The following is a 21,516-nucleotide window of genomic DNA, read 5'->3' on the forward strand; positions in this document are numbered from 1 at the left end:
TATATATGAAGTATTAATAAATTAATTATTTTAGGCTACTGTTGTAAGAAACGTTAAAAAAAGCTGTAATTTCAACTCGCCACAGTTATATTACTAATATATTTAAATATGTAATAAATACAAATATTTAATCATTAAATGATAATAATTAAAACAGAGATATTTCATATATATATATATCATTTTATTATTCATATTTTTTTCCAGGCTAATTATTAAAATATTGATGACTTCCTAAAATCCTTAAAAATAATTAACATAGTAATTTAACCAAAAGCAAAATTTAACACTTTAGGAAATTTAGAAATCCTTATCGGACACTTTTTTAAGGCTAGAAAAAGAGGAGATATTCGGGAAAAAAATATGTATTGTCAACCAAATTAAAATGAATAATGAATAATAAAAAAATAAAAAATAAAAAAAAAAGTTAACTTAAGCTTAAAACAAGATAAATGTATTTATCAAAAATGTAATGCGAAATGTTGTATGATATTAGGATTTTTTTTTTCAGGTAATATGTCTTGAGTTTAGTTTTTTCATAGTTTTATTTTGAATATTTCTTATCCAAAGTTTTGTTTTACCTTTCTTCAAGCATGAACCTCATAAAATCTTTAAAATAATGAATGGTGTTTTAAACCTGAAGTTAATCAACTTGTTGATGGATCAAGTCCTTAATTTTGTTCTTGTTTCACTTAGAAATATGACACCTTATGGAAGCAAAATGGGTTGTTTCATGTAAATGTTAAAGAATCTCTTCATGACTTATTGTTTAATATGATTGCATAACCCTAGACAATTTAATCAAAATGTGAAACAACCATATTTTGTCATATGTAACTCCACTAACCAAGCCTCTGTTTGGATATATAAGTATGTGCTAGCTTGCAGATTCAGAACCACTGGTCCAAAGCGTATTCCGGGTAGTCTGAAGAGGCGAGTCAGAATTTGCACGGCTCATTTGTCTGGAGAATGTGTTGCCTCAGGCCAGGCCTCGCACCCCCACCCCCACCCACACCCCTCTCCATTCTCCAAGCGGCCCGTGGAAATAATTTAGACTGGACTGTTTGGTGAGTGTGATGGCCTGCGGATGCATTGGTCAGCCACTCATGGTTAACTCCACACATCTACTCCCAGCTTGCTGTTCACATGTAGGTCAAAGGGTCAGGATTGATTTACACCACATCACCTATTGCAGAATACAGCACTTTAATAATGTTGTAGTCGATTGGTAACAATGCTGGAGTTGTAGAGTTAGCCAGTGCTGTTTATTCTATTTTTGTGTGTGTGTTAGAATCTGATTTGCTTGATATGCAAAAAATATTATTCTAAATTATAATTTTTGTAATTAATAAGTAACATGAATGAACTATAAACTTAAAGAAAGCACTGTAATTGATTATGTTTATATATTTACATTTTAAATAAATGATACATATAAATATTTAATCCCAGAGATTTTTGGAAATTTAGAAATCCTGACCAGATGCTTTTTAAGGTCATAAATAGAGGACTTATGGTCACCCTAAGTAACATGAATAATTTATATTCCGGTAAATATATGTAAACTTAAACTTAAAACAATACAAATATACTTCAATTTGGAAAGCCATGTGTATATGATACAGTATATCATATTTATCACCCCATTGGTTTTGTTTGTCTTGTTTCAAGCATAAACCTAATTAAATTCGAAAAATCTTTAAAATAATTAATGCATTAATGTGATTTGCTCAAAATGAAAAAAAATCTATTTTTCTAATTCATAATTTGTATAACGTATATTTTGGTGTAAAATTTTAAAACAAGATTAATGTTCTTTATTTTGCAAAGACATTTTTCAGAGATTACATCTTGAGTTTATTTATATCTTTCAGCTTATATAAATATATATAAATAAATATATATATAAATATATATATATATATATATATATATTGGTGAAATATATAATTATATATAAATATATAAATGGGGTGAAAAATATTTTAAATAATTATAAACTTATAAACTTTATATAGTTTAAAATATTTTTCACCCCATTTTCAAAGTTTTGTTTGATTTGTTTTATATTTTATTTATTAAACAACTTTATCCAACGGGTTTTAAACATATTCTTTGAACGCATAAGCATAATCATAAGCATTTTTTATTTTTCTGGAAAACAAGACAATAATTAGATGCATATGCCAAAGCGAATTGAAAATGAGTGAGAGGGATATCTGGCGCCCAGGAATGGGGTGGGGCTCGTCGTCAGGGGGCGTGTCCAGGGAAGTGATGCATTTGCAGATATGCTAATTAGAAGATAGAACTAATTTGCATAAACAGTGCGGTTTCTGAAAAGAGTTCTGGAATACAGAATATGCCAGATGGCCACTTGTTACTTTGGAAGTGCCTGTTCTGTTGCAGAATTACGACGCTTCAGTCTAACTCGTGCAGATTGGAAAATGGGAAGTTAATTCCAATTAGCAAGTTTTGGAGCTGGAGTCATTGAGGCAAACGTTGTCAGATGTGTTGTGTTGATTTAGTGAGGTTGTGTGTCTTCAAGGTCAGTGGGAATAAATATTGACTGTTTCGTTTGCATAATCTGCAGTTTGAAACAGTCATCACATAACATGATTTACTCAAATATGACATGATCCTGGGTCAACATCTTTTGTTGGTCCTGCAACAACATTTGGCCCAAAATCATAGCCAAGCGCTAAACTTATTAACCTTGACAATCTTGGTAAGAATGTTGTTCCAGGACCAACAACAAGACTTGAGCATGTATTAGTTTCTTTGATAATTCAGTTTTACAGGCATTAATTGATCTAGCTGTGTTGCACCATCTACATATAATTGTATAAATTCTGTTATTGTATTACAGATCCTAATGTTGCTTACAACTCGCAGATTTTTGCTTGCAAATTATTCACTTAGAACACAAAAAGAGTTTCCAAAAATTCCAAAGCGGTTCTGTTCCCAAGAACAAAAATGCGGAAATTGTAATGAAATTAAAATGAAATAAATTAAACCATTTTAAAAACATTAAAATGTATCGGTATGACATTAGTATGATCACTGGCCGTTAAGCTTTTTAAAAAATAGTATTATTACTATTATACATATAGTATATAGTTTGGGATTTAAAATTGTGTTTGTTTGTTTGTTTGTTTGTTTATTGTGGATTCATGCATGACACCCCTGCTATCCAGAAACCTGTATTGAAAGTAATTTTCTTTCTTTCTTTCTTTCTTTCTTTCTTTCTTTCTTTCTTTCTTTCTTTCTTTCTTTCTTTTTCTTGTGAAAAAACAAACTCTTGATTACTTTTTCAATTTCAAGCTGTCCTGTTCTCTCTATAAAATCAAAATTAAATTAAATTAATTAAAATATTTTTTTATAAATTAAAATGTGTTAGTATGTCATTAGTAAGATTACTGACTGTTAAGCTCTTTTGTTCTTCTTAAGAAAATCACATTTCAATGCTATTAATTGTTATTGTAGTTATATATTTGTAAAACAAACATATAAGAGTTTGTTTGTTTGTTTATTGCTTGTACATTCATGCATGACACCCCTGCTATCCAGAAACCTTTAGTAAAAATAGTTTTTGTTATTTTTTTTTATTGTGGATAAAGCTCTAAATGAAATCATTCATCTGTACTTAAACATGGCTGTTATTGAATGAATATCCATTCATAAGCTCTAGAAGAATCCATTCGGTTTCATGTGCTGCACTTTATCCCACTGCGGCACTGGCACACTGTTCTCCCCTTAATTTCCATGCTGTAAAAAATGCAGCTGACCTGCTTGTGTCCCGCATCTCATTAGACCATCGGTCCCTTCAACGAGCTCCAGGATTTGTATCATCCTTATCGTTCAGCCTTCACGTATTTCTGTGTTGTCATTGTGTACATCCAGACACCTCTTTCAATTTCCTCTCTCGCAGACCCATCAGGCGAGCATTTCTGACAGTGCTCGCCTCGTCTTTCTCTGTGGGGGCCTTTCCAGCACTCTCCCTGCCAGTGCGTCTCCACCTGCCACCACCGTGGGGGTCTGGACTTGCGCGGTGCTAACAGATAGTCTGCTTTTGTTTCTGCTGTTGCCAAAACCAATTTCCTTGCCGTAACCTCCAGTTGCGACCGTCTGACAGAGCCCACATACTTTGTTCGGTATCATTCCCAAGTATGAGCGTACAGTGATGGATGCAGTTATTTTCCCCCCTTTTTCTGCCTTTCCACCCTGGTTCTCGAAAGAGCTGCAGTTTCGCAATGCCCTATAAATGAAACTGTTGCTTTTTACTGATTTGACATGACTCATCCTTTTCATCCCGTTTTTTATTTTTTATTTTTTTTTGTGGAACCAAGATCATCCTCGCTGCAGAACTCACAGGATTACTGAGAGTCCTCAGGAGAAGCTCTCTTTACTTGGTGGATGCTTTTTGGGAGCTTTGTTTCTAAGAATGGAAAATTATCTACCTTGTAAGAAATGCTTATTGTGTACATTCACTGTCTACAGCAATTACTTCTGGTCCTGGAATCTGGTCCTTGTTTTAAGAACACTGATATCTGTCTGTGATTAAAATTGCATTGTTACACCAGTAGGTGGCGAAAAGGCTTTATAAATCAATTAATTCATCTAAAACACTGATTCATTCATTCAGGAATGAAACAAGTGACTTTTGTGAATGAGTAATTATCACTCAAATGATGTTCGAAACACTGATTCATTGAAAAAGGATGCAAGTGACTCTTAATGGGTGAGTCATTGCATCATAACTCTGATCCATTCAGAAATTAAACAAGTGACCATCTTCATGAGTGAGTTTTTGAATCATTCTCAGCCAGTTTGTTCAAAACATTGATGGAATGAAGCAAATTACTCTTTATGAGTGAGCCACTGAAACATTCACTCATACTATCCGTTCAAAAACACTGATTAATTTAGGAATAAATTAAGGAACCATCTTTATGAGTGAGTTATTGAATCATTCTCCGTCATTTAGTTCAAACCATTGCTTTGCTCAGGAATTGACTGTGAGTCACTAATGCATTCACTCATCCAAATTGTTCAAAACATTGATTGAGGGATGAGTGAGTCATCGAAGCACTGAAAAAAAAAAGATTAATTCAAGAATGTCATTACTTTGGTTCGTTCCGCTGTGTATTTTTGTTAGGCGAAGCAAAACATAGACCAAGTAATTAGTGATGCTGTGACAAAAATGTAAGTTACTAAATATTAGCAAGAGTACTCTGGCTTGTACATTATGGTATCCCTGGTCTTGTTGTACCTGATCGTAATATCTGAAGGTTACCACAGCTGCTGCAGGTAACTTGGTGATTCTACAGTCCATAAGCTGTTCATCCGGCTGTAGATGTATGACCCTGTGGAGAACGTCCAGTCTTGCTTTCTTTTATATAAAGCAATTCCCAGTCTTGTAAACCAATGGCTAAATTATCATAGTTTATTGATGCTATCCAGCATACCTATGAATTGTGCTCCAGCAGGCTTGCAGATAAATGAAACCTGGTTCAGGGCCTCTCTCTTTCTCTGACTGTGTTGAAAAATCTAAAGGAAATCTTTTATTTTCTCAATAGCTTAAGATTTTGAATAGAGTAGTTTTGATATGACATGTGTGTTGGATGACAGCATTACTCACGGCTCAATATTACCCATTTCTGTCAGCATCACTGGCATCTGTAGCACGGGTGTCATCTGCATGTATGTTACCAAATGACGATGCAATGCACACGTAGAGGCTTTCTATTTTTGTTTTGTTTCTCTTGTACTTCCTCTTCGCCTCTCTTTCTCCTTCCTGTTCTTCTTTCCTTCCTCCTCCTCTTCTCTACTTTTTCTAGTTTTTCCTTCTTACTTCTCTTACTCCTCTTCTCTTCTTCATTTCCCTCTCTCCTTCCTTTCTCTTCTTTTCTTTCTTTCATCTTCCATTCACCCTCTTCCTTTTAACGTCCTCATATTCTCTCCTTCTTCCTTTACTCTTTTACCTCATTTTCCTCTTCTCTTCTCCTTCAGAAGGGAAGCCCTTCTTTTCTTTTATCTTCTCTTTTTTCTCTTATTTTCCTCTTCCTTCCTACTTTCCTTACTCTGCTTCTCTACTGCTTTATTTTCCTCTCTTTTCTTTTCTTTCATTTATATTCTCTTCTTTCTCTTTCCTCTTCAATTTTCCTTTTTCCTTTTGACGTCCTCTCCTTTTTCTTTTAATATTTTACTTCCTTTTCCTCTTCCCTTCTACTTCACCTTCCTCTCTGCTGCCTCTTTCTGTTCCATTATTTTTCCTTGCCTTCTCTTTCCTGTTTACTTCTCTTCCCTTTTCCCTTTCTCCCGCTTCCTTTCCACTTCCTCTTCTCTCCTATTTCCTTTCCTCTTGTTCATATTCATTTCCTACTTCATATTCCTCTCTTCTTCCTTATTCCCTTTTAATCTCTTGGGTCTTGTCTTCTCCTTCCTTTTCAGTTCTTTCCTCTTTTATTTCCCCTTTTCCCTTCTACTTCCTCTTCCTCCTCTCCACTTCGCATTCTGTTTTCTTTCCCCTTCCCTCCTTCTTTCCTTAATCTTCTTCTTAGTTTCTACCTTATCTTCCTCTCTCCCTTCTCTTTTCTTTCCTCTTTCTGTCTTCTTCCACTTTACTTCTCCCCCTTCCTGATTACTACTACTTCCTTCTCTTCCTTTCTACTTCCTGTTTTAATCTCCCCTTTTTCTCTGCTATTTCATCGTCCTTTCTCTTTCCCCCTCCTTCTCTCTCTTATCCTTCCTTCCTCCTCTTCTCTTCCACTTCCACCTCTTTCTTATCCTTCCTCCTTCTCTTCTGTTCTTCTTCCTCCTTTATCTTCCCTTACGTCCTCCTCTCCTCAAAGGTGAACACCATATTAATCCAATACAGCTCTTGACATTTGATTCTCTTGTGCAGAACTGCATGATTGCCATAATTGTTCTCAGCTCACCCTGCTCACCCCGCCACGTGACAGAAAGTACAGAAGCTTTATGAGCTCGCACTGTGCTGGGAATCACACAGCCGCATTGTTGTCAGCAGCAATGGCATTCACTTTCATGTTATTTGAAAAAAAAAAAATTCACCTCATTACACCTCACGCCTCTCAAGGCCTCCGCCGCTTGATCCTCTTCTTTACCTCCCTCCCTGCTGAAGCGTTTGCCTCCTGCTTCATCGTCTCTTACTGGGGCAGAAGTTTAAAAATGTATTCATTTCATAATCTTATTTTTTTTGTTTATTATTTTTTCATCTAATTCCCTTCCCACACAAAATCCAATTTTGCCAGGCTCATTGTTTGAGAGGCAGCAGAGTGCTTTTTTGTTTGCTCCCCTCTCTTCCTCTCTCTCTCGACTTGGAGCAACCTATATTGTGTTATGCAAATTTATTAGTGTAAAATCAAATCAGAGAAGATAAACCAGACCCCGCACTTGAAACCAGCAGGGATTTTCAGTTTTTCTAAAAGATTTGTTAAGTTAAAGCTTTATCTTTCCTTGTAATTGATCATTTACACTCAAGATATACATTACAATTATCTCTGCATGAAATTCAATTAAATTACGTAAAAATGGGCATATAGTTTAACTACTGTGAGTCATTCTCCTCTAAAACATTTAGTGATAACATGGTTGAGTATATGTTTCGTGTGTGATCCTCACCAGCAGTCAAAAAGACTTCAGGGCAGCAATTCAAGTAGATTTGCGATGAAAGAATTGATTGTTATGGCGGTCACTATTAGGTTAAGACGAGCACCCTGCCGAGAGGAAGAGGAGAGGCAAACCAGAGAGTGAAAAGTGGTGCAAACAGTTTTGCAGTGCTTTCAACATGGTGTTTTAATGCCCACAGGGAAGAACATCCATGTTCAACAGCTCTCCTTCACATCCTGCAATCCAAAACCTTGTCTAGTGCTTAGAGTGTCTACGTAGAAAATGAACTGTTTATTTGCAGCAAATTTTCATAATCGATTAGTGGGTGAGTTGTCTAAATGACTTGTTGTTCTTGAGGAAGCATTATATAATTAGTGAGATGTTCACTAGACTAGACTTCTGTAGGGGGCGGTTTAGATAATACTTAAAATGTTTGGACAGAGTGCAACAAGGTCTCAATACAAATTTATAAAACAAACCGACAGCATGCTAACACTCTCAGAGAAATTGTGTTTTTAAACTAGCATGCTGCTAGGAATGCTAAGGTCATTGCTTTGATTCTCAGGGAATGTAAGATCTGAAAGAATCTATGTAGACCTTGTTTTATGGGCAAGATATTTTTAAATAAAAGTATTCAAGTATTTTCTTAAATAAAAAAGTGTGTCAAAGGCATAAATACATATGTAAATGCATGCTAAACCTGCTAAAGCTAAAACTAACATGCATCTGTCCACACACTTCCTGTCCCAGGTTTCTTTCTGAGTCTGGTAACACACATGCCTTTAAGTATCTCTGAGAGCCGAATACTCTTGATACCTAGGGTTGATTGAAGAATTGGTAGGTGGGAAGCCATGCTTTTATTTATGCCTCCTCTGCAAGAATAAATAAAGTGACACAGACAGACAAGGCAGTTCATATCTCCCTGACTGAGGAGAGGAAGAAACCGAGAAAGCAGACCCAATAGTGAGGCGCAGCTTTATGTGACTTAGATTGAGAGTGCTGTGCGTGCAAAGACATGAACTCACAGACGACTCACGCACTCAAAAAAAATGTAATGGATATGAAACACTATTCCAAGGTCACCTACATTGCATGTGTGTGTGAGAAATGTTTTGTCTGCAATTCACTTCCACTAAGCTAAGTTTGTGTGGCTAGACAGAGATTGTTTTCAATGCAAGAGCACCTATATAGTGACTGGCTGTTCCTGTGTACCTTTGTCTGTGCTTGTGTGTTAATGCAACAAAGAATGTTCTTAAAATCACATTGCTTATTTTAGAAAATCTTTTTTTATCCCCTAGTTTTTCCAATTCACTGATTTATTAAACAGTTTTAGCCCTTGTGGTGGAGAATTGCACCATGGAAATTGATTGCAGTGTTTGTGGCATTACCTAATTTGCATAATTTGTTTAGTGAATCAGGCACTGAAGAGCATGTGCAAATAAGCAACAGAAACTCAATGCTATTTAATATATATGACATTTTAGTGTGTCTTATCTATTGTATCTTTCTCTTTCAGCATTGATTTGTGTTAGTCAATATCGTCTACAGTAGTATTCCAAACCTTACATGGTTCTCTCTCTCTCTCTTTCTTTTTTTGCAGTTTGGCCTAATAAAACCCTTCCCAAAGAGTGGAGAACCTGTCAGCGAATTATGAATGATAAACAAGATGACCTCCTCCCTGATGCAGCAGACGATGAGAGGTCCTAGGTGGAATCGGGCCCTGTCCGACCCATTGTTCGTGCTGTCGCTGGCCCTGCAGCTTCTGGTGGTGGCTGGCCTGGTGCGAGCACAGACATGCCCCTCTGTCTGCTCTTGTAGCAACCAGTTCAGCAAGGTCATCTGTACGCGGCGTGGCCTTCGAGATGTACCCGATGGTATTTCTACCAACACAAGGTACCTGAACCTTCAGGAGAACCTCATCCAGGTGATCAAGGTTGACAGCTTCAAGCATCTAAGGCACTTGGAGATCCTGCAGCTCAGCAAGAACCACATCCGCAACATTGAAATCGGAGCTTTCAATGGGCTGGCCAACCTCAACACTCTAGAGCTGTTCGATAATCGTCTAACCACAATCCCCAATGGGGCTTTCGAGTACCTGTCCAAACTTAAAGAGCTTTGGTTGAGGAATAACCCTATCGAGAGTATACCCTCTTATGCCTTCAACCGCGTAACATCGCTACGAAGGCTGGACTTGGGTGAGCTGAAAAGGCTCTCGTATATCTCAGAAGGTGCCTTTGAAGGCCTCAGCAACCTGCGTTACCTGAACCTGGGCATGTGCAACTTGAAGGAGATCCCCAACCTCATTCCTCTTGTCCGTTTGGATGAGTTAGAGATGTCAGGAAACCAGCTGTCTGTAATTAGGCCTGGGTCTTTTAAAGGCCTTGTCCACTTACAAAAACTGTGGATGATGCATGCGCAGATCCAGACGATTGAGAGAAATGCCTTTGATGATCTTCAGTCCCTCGTGGAGCTCAATTTGGCCCATAATAACCTTACCCTCCTACCCCATGACCTCTTCACCCCACTACACCACTTGGAGAGGGTGCACTTGCATCACAACCCCTGGAACTGCAACTGTGACATCCTCTGGCTCAGTTGGTGGCTAAAGGAAATGGTACCGGCCAATACCAGTTGCTGTGCCCGCTGTGCATCACCTACCAGCCACAAAGGGCGCTACATTGGCGAACTCGACCAGAACCATTTCCATTGTTATGCACCAGTGATCGTGGAGCCACCAGCAGACCTGAACGTGACTGAGGGCATGGCAGCAGAACTGAAATGTCGAGCGAATTCTTTGACCTCAGTCAGCTGGATCACGCCCAATGGGTCCCTCATGATGCACGGGGCATACAAGATACGCATTTCCGTGCTCAATGATGGGACTTTAAACTTCACCAACGTCACAATGCAGGACACGGGAATGTACACTTGTATGGTGAGCAACTCTGCAGGCAACACGACAGCCTCGGCTACACTCAACGTGTCCTCGACAGAGAACAGCAGCTTCAGTTACTTCACTACAGTTACTGTGGAGACCACAGAAGCGACACATTATGAGGGTCACCCTACGGTACAGCAGAAGGGTGGCCCTACTCCTTCTTCTGGAATTTGGGAGACCTTATCACCTTCCTTCACCACCACCACAACCACAACAACAGCACGGACACAACTGTCCACCAAGGCCACCGACAAAACCTATACCATCCCTGTCACAGCCCTGATTGACGGATCCCTCAACACCTTGGATGAGGTCATGAAGACCACAAAGATCATTATAGGTTGCTTTGTGGCCATCACCCTGATGGCGGCCGTCATGCTGATCATATTTTATAAAATGCGCAAACAGCATCACCAGCAGAACCACCACGCACCGACGCGAACCATCGAGATTATCAACGTGGACGAGGATTGTGTAACGGGTGGACCTAACATGGAGGGCCACCTCACCCTCCCCCAACTGGAGCATGAGCACCTGAATCATTACAACGCCTACAAGACTGCGTACAACCATGCCTCCACCATCAATTCTATACACAGCTCTGTCCATGAACCTTTACTAATTCGGGCCAGCTCAAAAGACAATGTACAAGAAACCCAGATCTGAACTGCTTTTCATAATGGGGATTAAACAAAGAAAAAAAAGACTTCTAAAACTCTTAAGGAACAGTAAGTGACATATCGATTTTGAAGATTGTCGAAAACAAAGACACAGTAGCCCAATGCAAGACGTATGAGAAGGATGTGGACAGGTAGACAAGGACATTGGGAGTTGAGTGTACGTCAACAGTTTCAAAAGTGTCTTTGCATAACAGAAGTTATTTATTTAAGGGAAATAACTATTGTGGTTTAATCAAGAAAAGATGTAATCTGCAATTATTTTTCCAGCAATTATTTCTCCATGTTTTTAATGTTATTTTAAGGGGTGTTGGTTTACTAATATGCTTTTAAACTCTGTTTAAATCTATCGCTCTGTATGTGAGGACCCACGTCATTTGCAGATGAATCTGAAACTTTCCATCTTTCTGAAATCTCAAGATTCACATTTAATGGTGATACTTTTAAAATCTTAGGTTACAGACTGTCATATTAGAAAACTTCCACACCATAATTGTTTAAATTGATCATGTTAATTCTAAATGATTCATTTCTTGACTCTCCTCAATTGCTGATATTTGGCAATATCACATTGTTTAGTTATCCTTGCTGAAAAAGAGGCTTTTTAAATCATATTAGGCAGGTTTGCTGGTCGTAGTTGGCCTCCCAGCCTGGTCAGGTCCGTCTGTTGGCTGATTTTAGAGTGGTTTTGGGCACTTTAACTGGAAAGGCTGGAAGACGAGCTTAGAACAGCTATTTTTTTCAACAGGGATGGCTGCTACAAATTAGATGCAGATGTATACCTGGCTTCTCCACCCTAAAATTTAGAACAAGGAGCCCTGGAAACGTGTCCCCATTTAAAACTGGGCAAAATGTAAGGAACACTTGTCTATTTGACGCATGCAGGGCAATTTAAAATAATTTCTGTCACGATTTATGGATTAAGTTAGCATTTTGGGATGGCCCACATGCTCTTAAATACATGTTGAGGGATCTCAAGTTCTTAAAACTTTTTTCTGAATTTTTATTCTCATATAACGTAAGATTATGTGTTCCTGTGGCATTTCATCCTTGATACCATACTAAAGTTTCCCAATACTCATACACAGATGCAGCACACTCATTCTATGTCAAATTCTATAGGGGCAGGGGGCTGAAGATTGTTGGTCTTTATTTGAAGGCTGACAGAGTGGAAATGTGGCGAAAGCATAGAGCTGGTACTGACATAGCACCATTTCCATTTCAACGCATTTGTCTTCATGCTCACCATGGATACAGTTGAATGAATTCATTCTGGAATGGTCTAAAAGCCGGGCATTGAACCCTAAATAAGTGGGCAAAGTCAGTGCAGCTCAGATCTAAAGCTTCCAAAGATGCCACAGATGTGTCTTTATAGATTGTGAACCGATTGTGTTTTTCCCCCCTCTCACTATTTCTCTTTCATATTCTATCTTCCATCATTCTGCACTGCCAATCTTTTTAGGCAGTTATGCAACTCTTTTTCTTTTTAACTTTTAAATCTTATTCAGTCACTTTAGTTTATTTTCGTTACAGACTGAGGATGATACATCCATCTTCGGCTTTACACACGCAGTAGCCTTTGGCTGCAGGGGGAATGACTTGGCATTATGAATTAATTTATGAAATCAGAATGGACGGAGACGGTCACTATAGCAACCAATGACCTTGGACAGGTTGGGGGGTGCGGGGCAGGGGGTAGACGATAGACACTGGTTTGATGCTTTAAATGTATTCAGAGTCAAATGGGAGAGCGAGGCTGGGTGAAAGAGCCAAAGTGGACTCATTTGAAGTGCATCATTTAAAATTTAAAGCAATCTAGAGGTCTATAGGTAATATGAATTAAGCCAATAAGCCTGTGACATTTTATTCAGATTCGTAGCATTTCGTTTTGGCCGTTCATAGTTCATGCAAAGCACACAGGAGACTGACAAGGAGATTTGTCTCTTGCATTTCTGCTCTTAATACAGATGTCGACTGATACCATGTGGCATTTGATGAACTTTTCCGTATCATATTTTGATCACACACCAGATGCACTCTAATTTTTAAAGATCTGATGCAATTATGCTTGTCAGCTTTGCTATTTCAGATCATTACGAAAAAGTTTTTGAGTGTACCTCCTGCCCACTAGAAGCAAAGGCCATCTGGTACATTTTCTAATCAAGATATCAAAGCATGCAAAAAAAAGACTGTTCTTCATCTGAATATGCTGCTCTTTCGAATCTTAATTAATTTCCTTGTACTTCTGAATTTAGTTTGCATTGTCACTGAAACTGATGTCAATCTCAACATAAAGCGAAAATTGTTTTTAATCAATGGAGTTTAGCACAAAAGTAAACCAAGTCATTGGGTTTTCAGTTGCATTTTATTTATTTTAAGAACTTGAATCATTGACATAAATTGTCATAATTTTGGGAAAAGATCTTTGTCGTTATTTATAATATTATCAATTTGTATTCTAATTTTTGTTATTTTTCAACTTATTGTGATTTTTTTTCTGTATGTTTGTTCAGTCCCATCATGCATCTGTGTGTTGGGTTTCAGTTTAAGAGTGAACGAGATGCTTTTCTCTCCGTTTCACGTAATTTCTTTATTTTCGTCTCTGAGAGGGAATGCTGTTCTAGTGGTAGATTTCTATAAAAATAAATTTTGAAGAAGAAAAAGATAAAAACAAAAAACAAAACAAGAACTTTTTAAATTTTAATTTTACATGTGCCAACCTGTTCTAAAAAAAAGAGAGAGAGAGAGAGCAAGATATGCTGTAAAAGACAACTGGATTGATTTTCATGTAAACATTATTTCATGACCTTTAAAAAAAAGATGGAGATCGATTATAGAAATCAGAGTTTGTAGTTCATACACAAGATAAGGTTACAAATAAACTATCATTGTCTTTTATCGTCTCATTAGTTTTCTTTCACTAAGGTTTATTGTGTCAAAATGAGATAAGTCTTAAGCAAAATTGTTTGTAATGATAACTGTCAATATTAATAACACTGTCTTGTATTTTATATTACACACTTCAGCTTTGGAAAAAACATATTTGTGTATGTTTTAGTGCTTCTAAACAACATCACCTTGCTGTGCATGAATGGATGTTTTTCATTGATAGGCCATATTTAGTGAGTGACTGGCTCCAACAGTTGTTTTTAGTTTTAGACAGTATTAGAAATGGGTGAATTGAGAAAAGACAGATGAAATGTTTCCTCCTAGCTGATCTAAAGCAGCTGGACGTAGTGCATGTTGCAGTATGAATACATTTCACTGGCTGCCTCATTGTGATGAGCACAGCAGTGCTGTTTTCCAGTGCTGTGCTCGGAGACAAATACCTGAGAGATGAAGCTCTACTCATTTTACGTGTGCCTGACTGTTTTAATGAATATAATTGCAATATTTAAGAGGAGAGAAGGAACATCGGTTTGGATCAACATCAAAAAGAGATTTGTGTGTTTTACCTTGTTTTTTTCCCAGCAGATTTTGACACTTATATTCATTTTAGCAGTATTTTATTACAGAATTTATCAATAATGTATCAACAACATTAGCAATGTTGCAATAGCAAGTAAACTAGAGTAGCACAAAAGCTTGAATGTAAGTTTAAAGCAGCACTATGTAACTTTTGGTGCTCTAGCGGTTAATAAACAGAACTGTTAATAAACACATCCCGCGAAAGAATATTCCAACCGGAGCTACTTCTCTAAGTTTATGTCTATGGCGATTCACGTAGGTATGTGTTACTCCGCAGCGGTGACGACCCGACTAGGCTACAATAGTCAAAATATAAGTACTTATTATAAGTGTACCGTAGTGATTCGGAATAAGACAAAAACACGGTTTGGAAGATGAATTCATGATGTACTCGCTCATTATATACATTTTGCAAATTTTGAACACAGAAAAATTTACATAGTGCTGCTTTAATGCAGAGTAGAGACAAGATTCTTTTTATTGTAAAAGGAAACTTTTGGATATGGCTTTGGGCCTGTATTTTGCAGCCCTTTTTGAGGCCGGTGTTGATTGTTTCCTGCTTCATATTGTTAATTTCCTGATGAACTGTCCTGTGGCCGTCAGTTTAAGACTAATTATGGAGCAGAAGGCCAGTTCACAGTGGTTTGCTCCTGGAACGCTGATCCACAAAGCAACAGAAATTATTGTTTTTTTTTTTTTTTTTTTTGTGTGGGGGGGGGGGGGGGGGGTACTGCCAACCCATAGTAGCAAAATGTCTCTCTTTCTACCATTAATACTTGTCAACTTAGCCTTTTGCTGCATTTTAGTAAAGTAAGCAAAATCACTGTTTAGTTTGAATACCAATGTTTGTGTTTAAATCTTGAATATTCTTAAAAATTATGCTTTTGTATTCCACAGAAGAAAGAAGGTCATTCGCGTTTGGAACATCGTGAGGGTGAGTACATTTATAGGCTTTAAGAAAAAAAAAAAAAAAGATGTTTTGGACCGTTTCTTACTTAATCATTATTCCCCGGGTAGTTGTTCTGCTCAAAGGTTTATTGACTCTAGCAAAGGACTGACACATTTGCGCATTCAAATCTTTGCATTTCATTAACAATGTCGAGCGGCAGCTGAGAGCAAAGCCATGTTTGTGAAGACGACAGGCACGTTCACTCAGAGCTGCACAATTCACTTGGCAGCAATTAACCGCGCGTTTTTGTTTTGATTCAAATTTGCTGTGCGCCCTTTGTAGTCCTGCGTACTTTGCGTATTATTGTTTTGCGAACACTTCCCTCGAGTTTTCTGCCTCTCTTGCTCGGTATTAGCCCTGTCTGTGAAATTCAGCACTGCATCTCCCTATTGTGTCCTGAACACAACTTTATGCTGAATAGCTGCATTGAAAGAAAACAAAGAAGAAAAAAAAAAGAGGAAAACGGATGTCCCCCGATACCTCTCATGGAAAATGTCTGTTTGTATTTGCTGAAAGTGGTCTAAAAACGCTCCAGGGAGCGAACAGCTTACAGTAGCGCTTGGAAAACCTGGGTCTGTGGGTCACAGTTATGTATGTGTGCCGATTGAAGAAGGACACATATGTCCAGGCAAAATGAGTAACATTTGGCCCCTACAGCCTATGACCAAATCACCAGCATGCCCTTGTCAGCCTGACAGAACTGCCCCAGATCTTTGGTGGCTGATCTGAAGGCTGGACAGGTCTGTTTTGCCCCCATTGCCAGGAGTGGATTGGCCAGAGGGAGTACCGAGTTTGTCCTTATTTATGTTGTATTTAATTGATATATTCAATAAAAAAAAATTATTGAAAAATTGTAAAAAAAAAGTTTAATTTATATTATTAAAAAAAAAAAAATTATTTGAAGTTTAATATTTATCCATTTAAATATTACATTAACAATATAAATATAACATCAAATTATAAAATAAATTATATTTAATAACATTGTTATATTAACATTTAACATTTTAACAGTTTAATATAATATAATATAAATTAGTAATTAGTAATAGAATATATATTAGATTATGTATATTACATATAATGTTGACGAAACCTGCAAAAACAATAAATAAATAAATACACAAGTAAATAAATAAATGTGTGCATAAATACACGTATTCTTGTTTAAATACATAAATAAATAATTAAACGTGATGAAAGTAGGCAAATAAATGAAATAAATTGGTGGGCAAATGGAAAATGTTTGAGGAAATGCTAAACTCATCCTAACTATTTTCCTTTGATTACTCATTTATTTCTGAATGTAGTTCCACATTTATTTTTCCTCTGCACAACATGCTAATGAGAGGGTGTCAATTATGCAAGAGTAGGCGGATCGTGTGTGGCGCGCTTGAGCGTTTGCCTGCGCATGCGTATTAACTTCATCAGTCAAGGTGACTGCTTATTATCTTACACGTTTTCATAGGGTTAGTTTTGTAGTTATAATCATGATAGAGCGAAATCATGAACGATTTTAAGTGGCCAATGTAAAATATTAATGCTTACATAGCTCTTAATTGCAATACTGAACCATTATTTGCTTAATAAATATAAGTTTGTCACCTGTATTTTCTGTTCTGATAACTAATGCGAAAATGTTCTAATCGTCTGTTCCTCGATTAAACCACTTCATACCAGTTCTCAAGGATATATATGAGTCTCTGTTTGTACAATAATAAATTGAGAATCAACTGAGATGTACCCTTGTGTATGTCACTAATTTGGTTCTCCCGCTGTAAAGAGAGAGAGATTGCTGCAGATCAAGTTGGTTGTAGAAGACCGTTTACTGACCATAAAAATGATCTTACACGTACCTAAACAACGAGCAGGTAAAACCATCCTAATAAACACTAGCTGCCATCAAAAGAACGAGCCCTTATTCCACGGATAAAGTGAATAATCTCACGATGACCATGGGATACTGATATTACAGTTGTCTCTAGCTGGAGACTCAATCGGGTTGCAAAAAATGACGTCAGGAAACGACACTGGCCATTTCGTTGGGTCGTTTGTAAAGTCACAGTTACCGTACGGACAATACAGCTCAGTTTTTTATGTATCTTGCTCTGTTCTTAATTGCAATACTGAACCATTATTTGCTTAATAAATATAAGTTTGTCACCTGTATTTTCTGTTCTGATAACTAATGCGAAAATGTTCTAATCGTCTGTTCCTCGATTAAACCACTTCATACCAGTTCTCAAGGATATATATGAGTCTCTGTTTGTACAATAATAAATTGAGAATCAACTGAGATGTACCCTTGTGTATGTCACTAATTTGGTTCTCCCGCTGTAAAGAGAGAGAGATTGCTGCAGATCAAGTTGGTTGTAGAAGACCGTTTACTGACCATAAAAATGATCTTACACGTACCTAAACAACGAGCAGGTAAAACCATCCTAATAAACACTAGCTGCCATCAAAAGAACGAGCCCTTATTCCACGGATAAAGTGAATAATCTCACGATGACCATGGGATACTGATATTACAGTTGTCTCTAGCTGGAGACTCAATCGGGTTGCAAAAAATGACGTCAGGAAACGACACTGGCCATTTCGTTGGGTCGTTTGTAAAGTCACAGTTACCGTACGGACAATACAGCTCAGTTTTTTATGTATCTTGCTCTGTTGAACGGAAAAGGTGAGTTTACGTAGGCCATACTGGATTAACACCAAGCATCTCCTGTCAGCGGGAAAGGATTGTTTTCCCCATGCTGTGCTCCCAGCTATCACAAGACCCGACCAAGTCCATGGTTGACACCCTCTCATTAGCATGTTGCGCAGAGGAAAAATAAATGTGGAACTACATTCAGAAACTCTCATAGTTGAGGTATACCTATGATGAAAATTACAGGCCTCTCTCATCTTTTTAAGTGGGAGAACTTGCACAATTGGTGGCTGACTAAATACTTTTTTGCCCCACTGTATATATATATATGTATACTGTATATACACTTTGCAAAATAATATAGATTTAATTGTCTATTATATTAACTATATATGTATGTGATATGTGTATGTGATATAAATAAATATAAGAAATTAAACAGTTCAGATGTAATATTTATTAGATTAGTATTATTTATTCTATTAGATATTCTATTATATATATTACATGTAGTGTGTGTGTGTGTGTGTGTGTGTGTGTGTGTAGTAAGTGTACTGTGTGTTTGTAATATTTTATTTAAATGTAATATTTATCAATTGAAATATAAGATAATATATATATTAAATTCGTACATTTTTTAACATTATTATTATTATTATTATTATTATATCAACTATATATACAGTATGCATATGCACAAATATCTTTATTTACATTTAATTTTTAAATATAAAATATAAATTAGATTTAATATTCGTATATTAAATATGTATGACATACATTGAAAATACATTTTAATAATTATAAATGTGTAACACGACATTATTATTATTATTATTATTATTATTATTATTATTATTATTATTATTATATGTTTGTATTTATTACATTTATTATATTTTTTGCTACCTATTTCAAATGTAAAAATGGCTATTTTTGACAGAACAGTGAACAATATATAGGAACTGATTAATACAGCAGGTCACAGTTTGTAGATAATTAAAAACATCTAAATATGTCCTGTGGGTTGGTCCATTAGATAACTGGCATAATCCTGTTTTCATATTTACTTTAATGATTTGTGTTATAATTACATGAGCTTCCTCTCTCCTGGTCACAAACGTTAATCACTGCTCTCGGTTAATCAGATCTATTAATCAAGCGAGCAATTAACAGCAATGTGTTGCTCCCTAAGGTAAAACAAATGTCTCACACCACATTTATTTAACTTGTACGCTTTTTGCTTTTTTTTCCTGTTATTGTAAGGTTTTTTCAATCTTCTGGACTTCCAATTAACTTCCAGCTAAATATCTGTAGATGTAAGCGGATCTGAAAGGTGTTTGCAGGATTCCTTTCTCCGTTCATTAAGAGACGGGTAATTAGTTTATTCCAGACTGAGCGTGAGATGTGAGAATAATTAGTTCCATCTAATCATGTGGAAAAGCGCTGGAATGGATCCACGGCTCTGATCCGTCAGCAAACATTCGACAGACAAACAGAGTGATGAACGAGGGATGAATGGATGTAATTGGCCGATTTAGAACGTCACCACGCCTCGTTCCACCGTGTGCGGAGTCTGCTCTTGCCAAAACACACACTACAGAGCCACATTATTCCTGTTCATATCAGAGTTTCACACACACATGAAAGAACTTTTCAGGTTCCTCAAGATTATTTGAAACTTGTCATCCACTCTAGTCTGGCATCCACAAACTTAAAAGAATTGGAATGAAATCTGGTCCACACTGAAACTTCAAATTCTGGCCAAGAACTGCCTACTTTGACAAAACATGGAAAGAAGCCAATAAATAACATAATGATAATGATAATAATAAATAAAAAATAATATTTGGGATAATTTAATGCATTTGCCTGGAAGCAACACTGTATAAAAATAAATAAATAAATAAACACGAGTGGAGCTAGAGCGAGATATGGCTTTTTATTAATTCCTTAATTTTTAACCATTTTATTGCCATCGTTTATATGCATCACAAAGGGAATAAAATGGCTTTGTTGCTCCGAGGCAATGAGCAACAGAGGGTTAACTATAAACAATGAATGCAATTTTAGACAAACCTCTTTAATGACACACCAGCAGGACGTCTGTCTTTATATGGCTCCTTTGAAGCTCTCCAGACAACTTAGTGCCAACTTATGAATCCAGTTAATAATACTTAGTAATTAGGCGACTGGGAAATACAAAGCGGTTTTCATAAATGTCCTTTTTATGAGGCAAAACCAGAGCTTTGAGAAGGTTTAATGACTTCTACAGTAAATAGTCTATTGCCTCCATACACTGTGACAAATTCCCCAAAGCGTTCACTTTGAGAATGTCACATGGTCGTAAATTTTTTGGTTCCACTTCATATCCTGCTTCAATGTAGTCCGCTACTTGTAATAATGGCAGTAACAGAAGCAATTTGCGAGCACAGATGTGTGATTTTTTGGGAAAACTGTGCCAAGAAATAAAGAGGGAAATGCAGGTATGAGTTATTACAAAGATATGAGATTTTTTTTACCAATTTATGGACACAGCTGTGAAATATAACTCTGCTGTACACTGTAGTGAAACCGACATGCCATATTTAAGCTGTGATTGTAAAACAGCAACATCCACTATCACGTTCTGAAGGGATGCTTGATTTTAGATTAACAATTTCCTGCGACACAGACACATGTTTGTTTAATCTGGATCATGTGCTGCTCGATTCCATCCTGGAGCCGAGCAGATCAAGAGGAAATTCAAGGGCACAAGAGAGAGCTTCCACAAACCATCTGCGGCCATCTGCTCTCCGGTGAAACCTGACATAGCAACAGACCTCTAGTGGAGTGCAAATGTCAGTTACATTTGCCAGCGCGCCTATGAGCTGAATATCAGCGAGTATACGCTGTAATTAAATTAGAGGAAGAACTTCTGTGCATGGCTCTGAGGAACGTCTTGCACTTTTTGTGACTTCTGGGGCCTGAAGACAAATGATCATGGAGACATGATGGGGGGGGGGAAGCATTTGTCACTTTAATTTACAAGATGGAATAATCAAATAATGGTAAAAGAGGCTTTGTTTGAGCCCATATTCACATGAAAAGCTAGCGGCCATTTACAAAAACGTCAAAACCCTTATATATACACATATATAAGTATAATTTGACATCCACAAACTGATGCATACTAGTTTATAAGGTTGACAATTAGTCAAAAATA

The 21,516-nt window shown here is 36.9% G+C and overlaps 1 protein-coding gene across 1 annotated transcript in view; it reads left to right on the plus strand.

The window, feature by feature from the left end:
* Positions 1 to 13,625, plus strand: part of LOC107565687 (leucine-rich repeat-containing protein 4C-like) — a 72,846-nt gene extending 59,221 nt beyond the window's left edge. The window contains exon 3 of the mRNA XM_016250946.1: positions 9,230 to 13,625. Within this exon, the coding sequence (XP_016106432.1) occupies positions 9,284 to 11,233 (1,950 nt within the window). The 5' untranslated portion in view covers positions 9,230 to 9,283 and the 3' untranslated portion in view covers positions 11,234 to 13,625. The remainder of the gene's footprint in view (positions 1 to 9,229) is intronic.
* Positions 13,626 to 21,516: the final 7,891 nt, after the last annotated feature.

Source organism: Sinocyclocheilus grahami, unplaced genomic scaffold (genome assembly GCF_001515645.1).
Source record: "Sinocyclocheilus grahami isolate Dianchi unplaced genomic scaffold, SAMN03320097.WGS_v1.1 scaffold1018.1, whole genome shotgun sequence".
NCBI classification, from domain to species: Eukaryota; Metazoa; Chordata; class Actinopteri; order Cypriniformes; family Cyprinidae; genus Sinocyclocheilus; species Sinocyclocheilus grahami.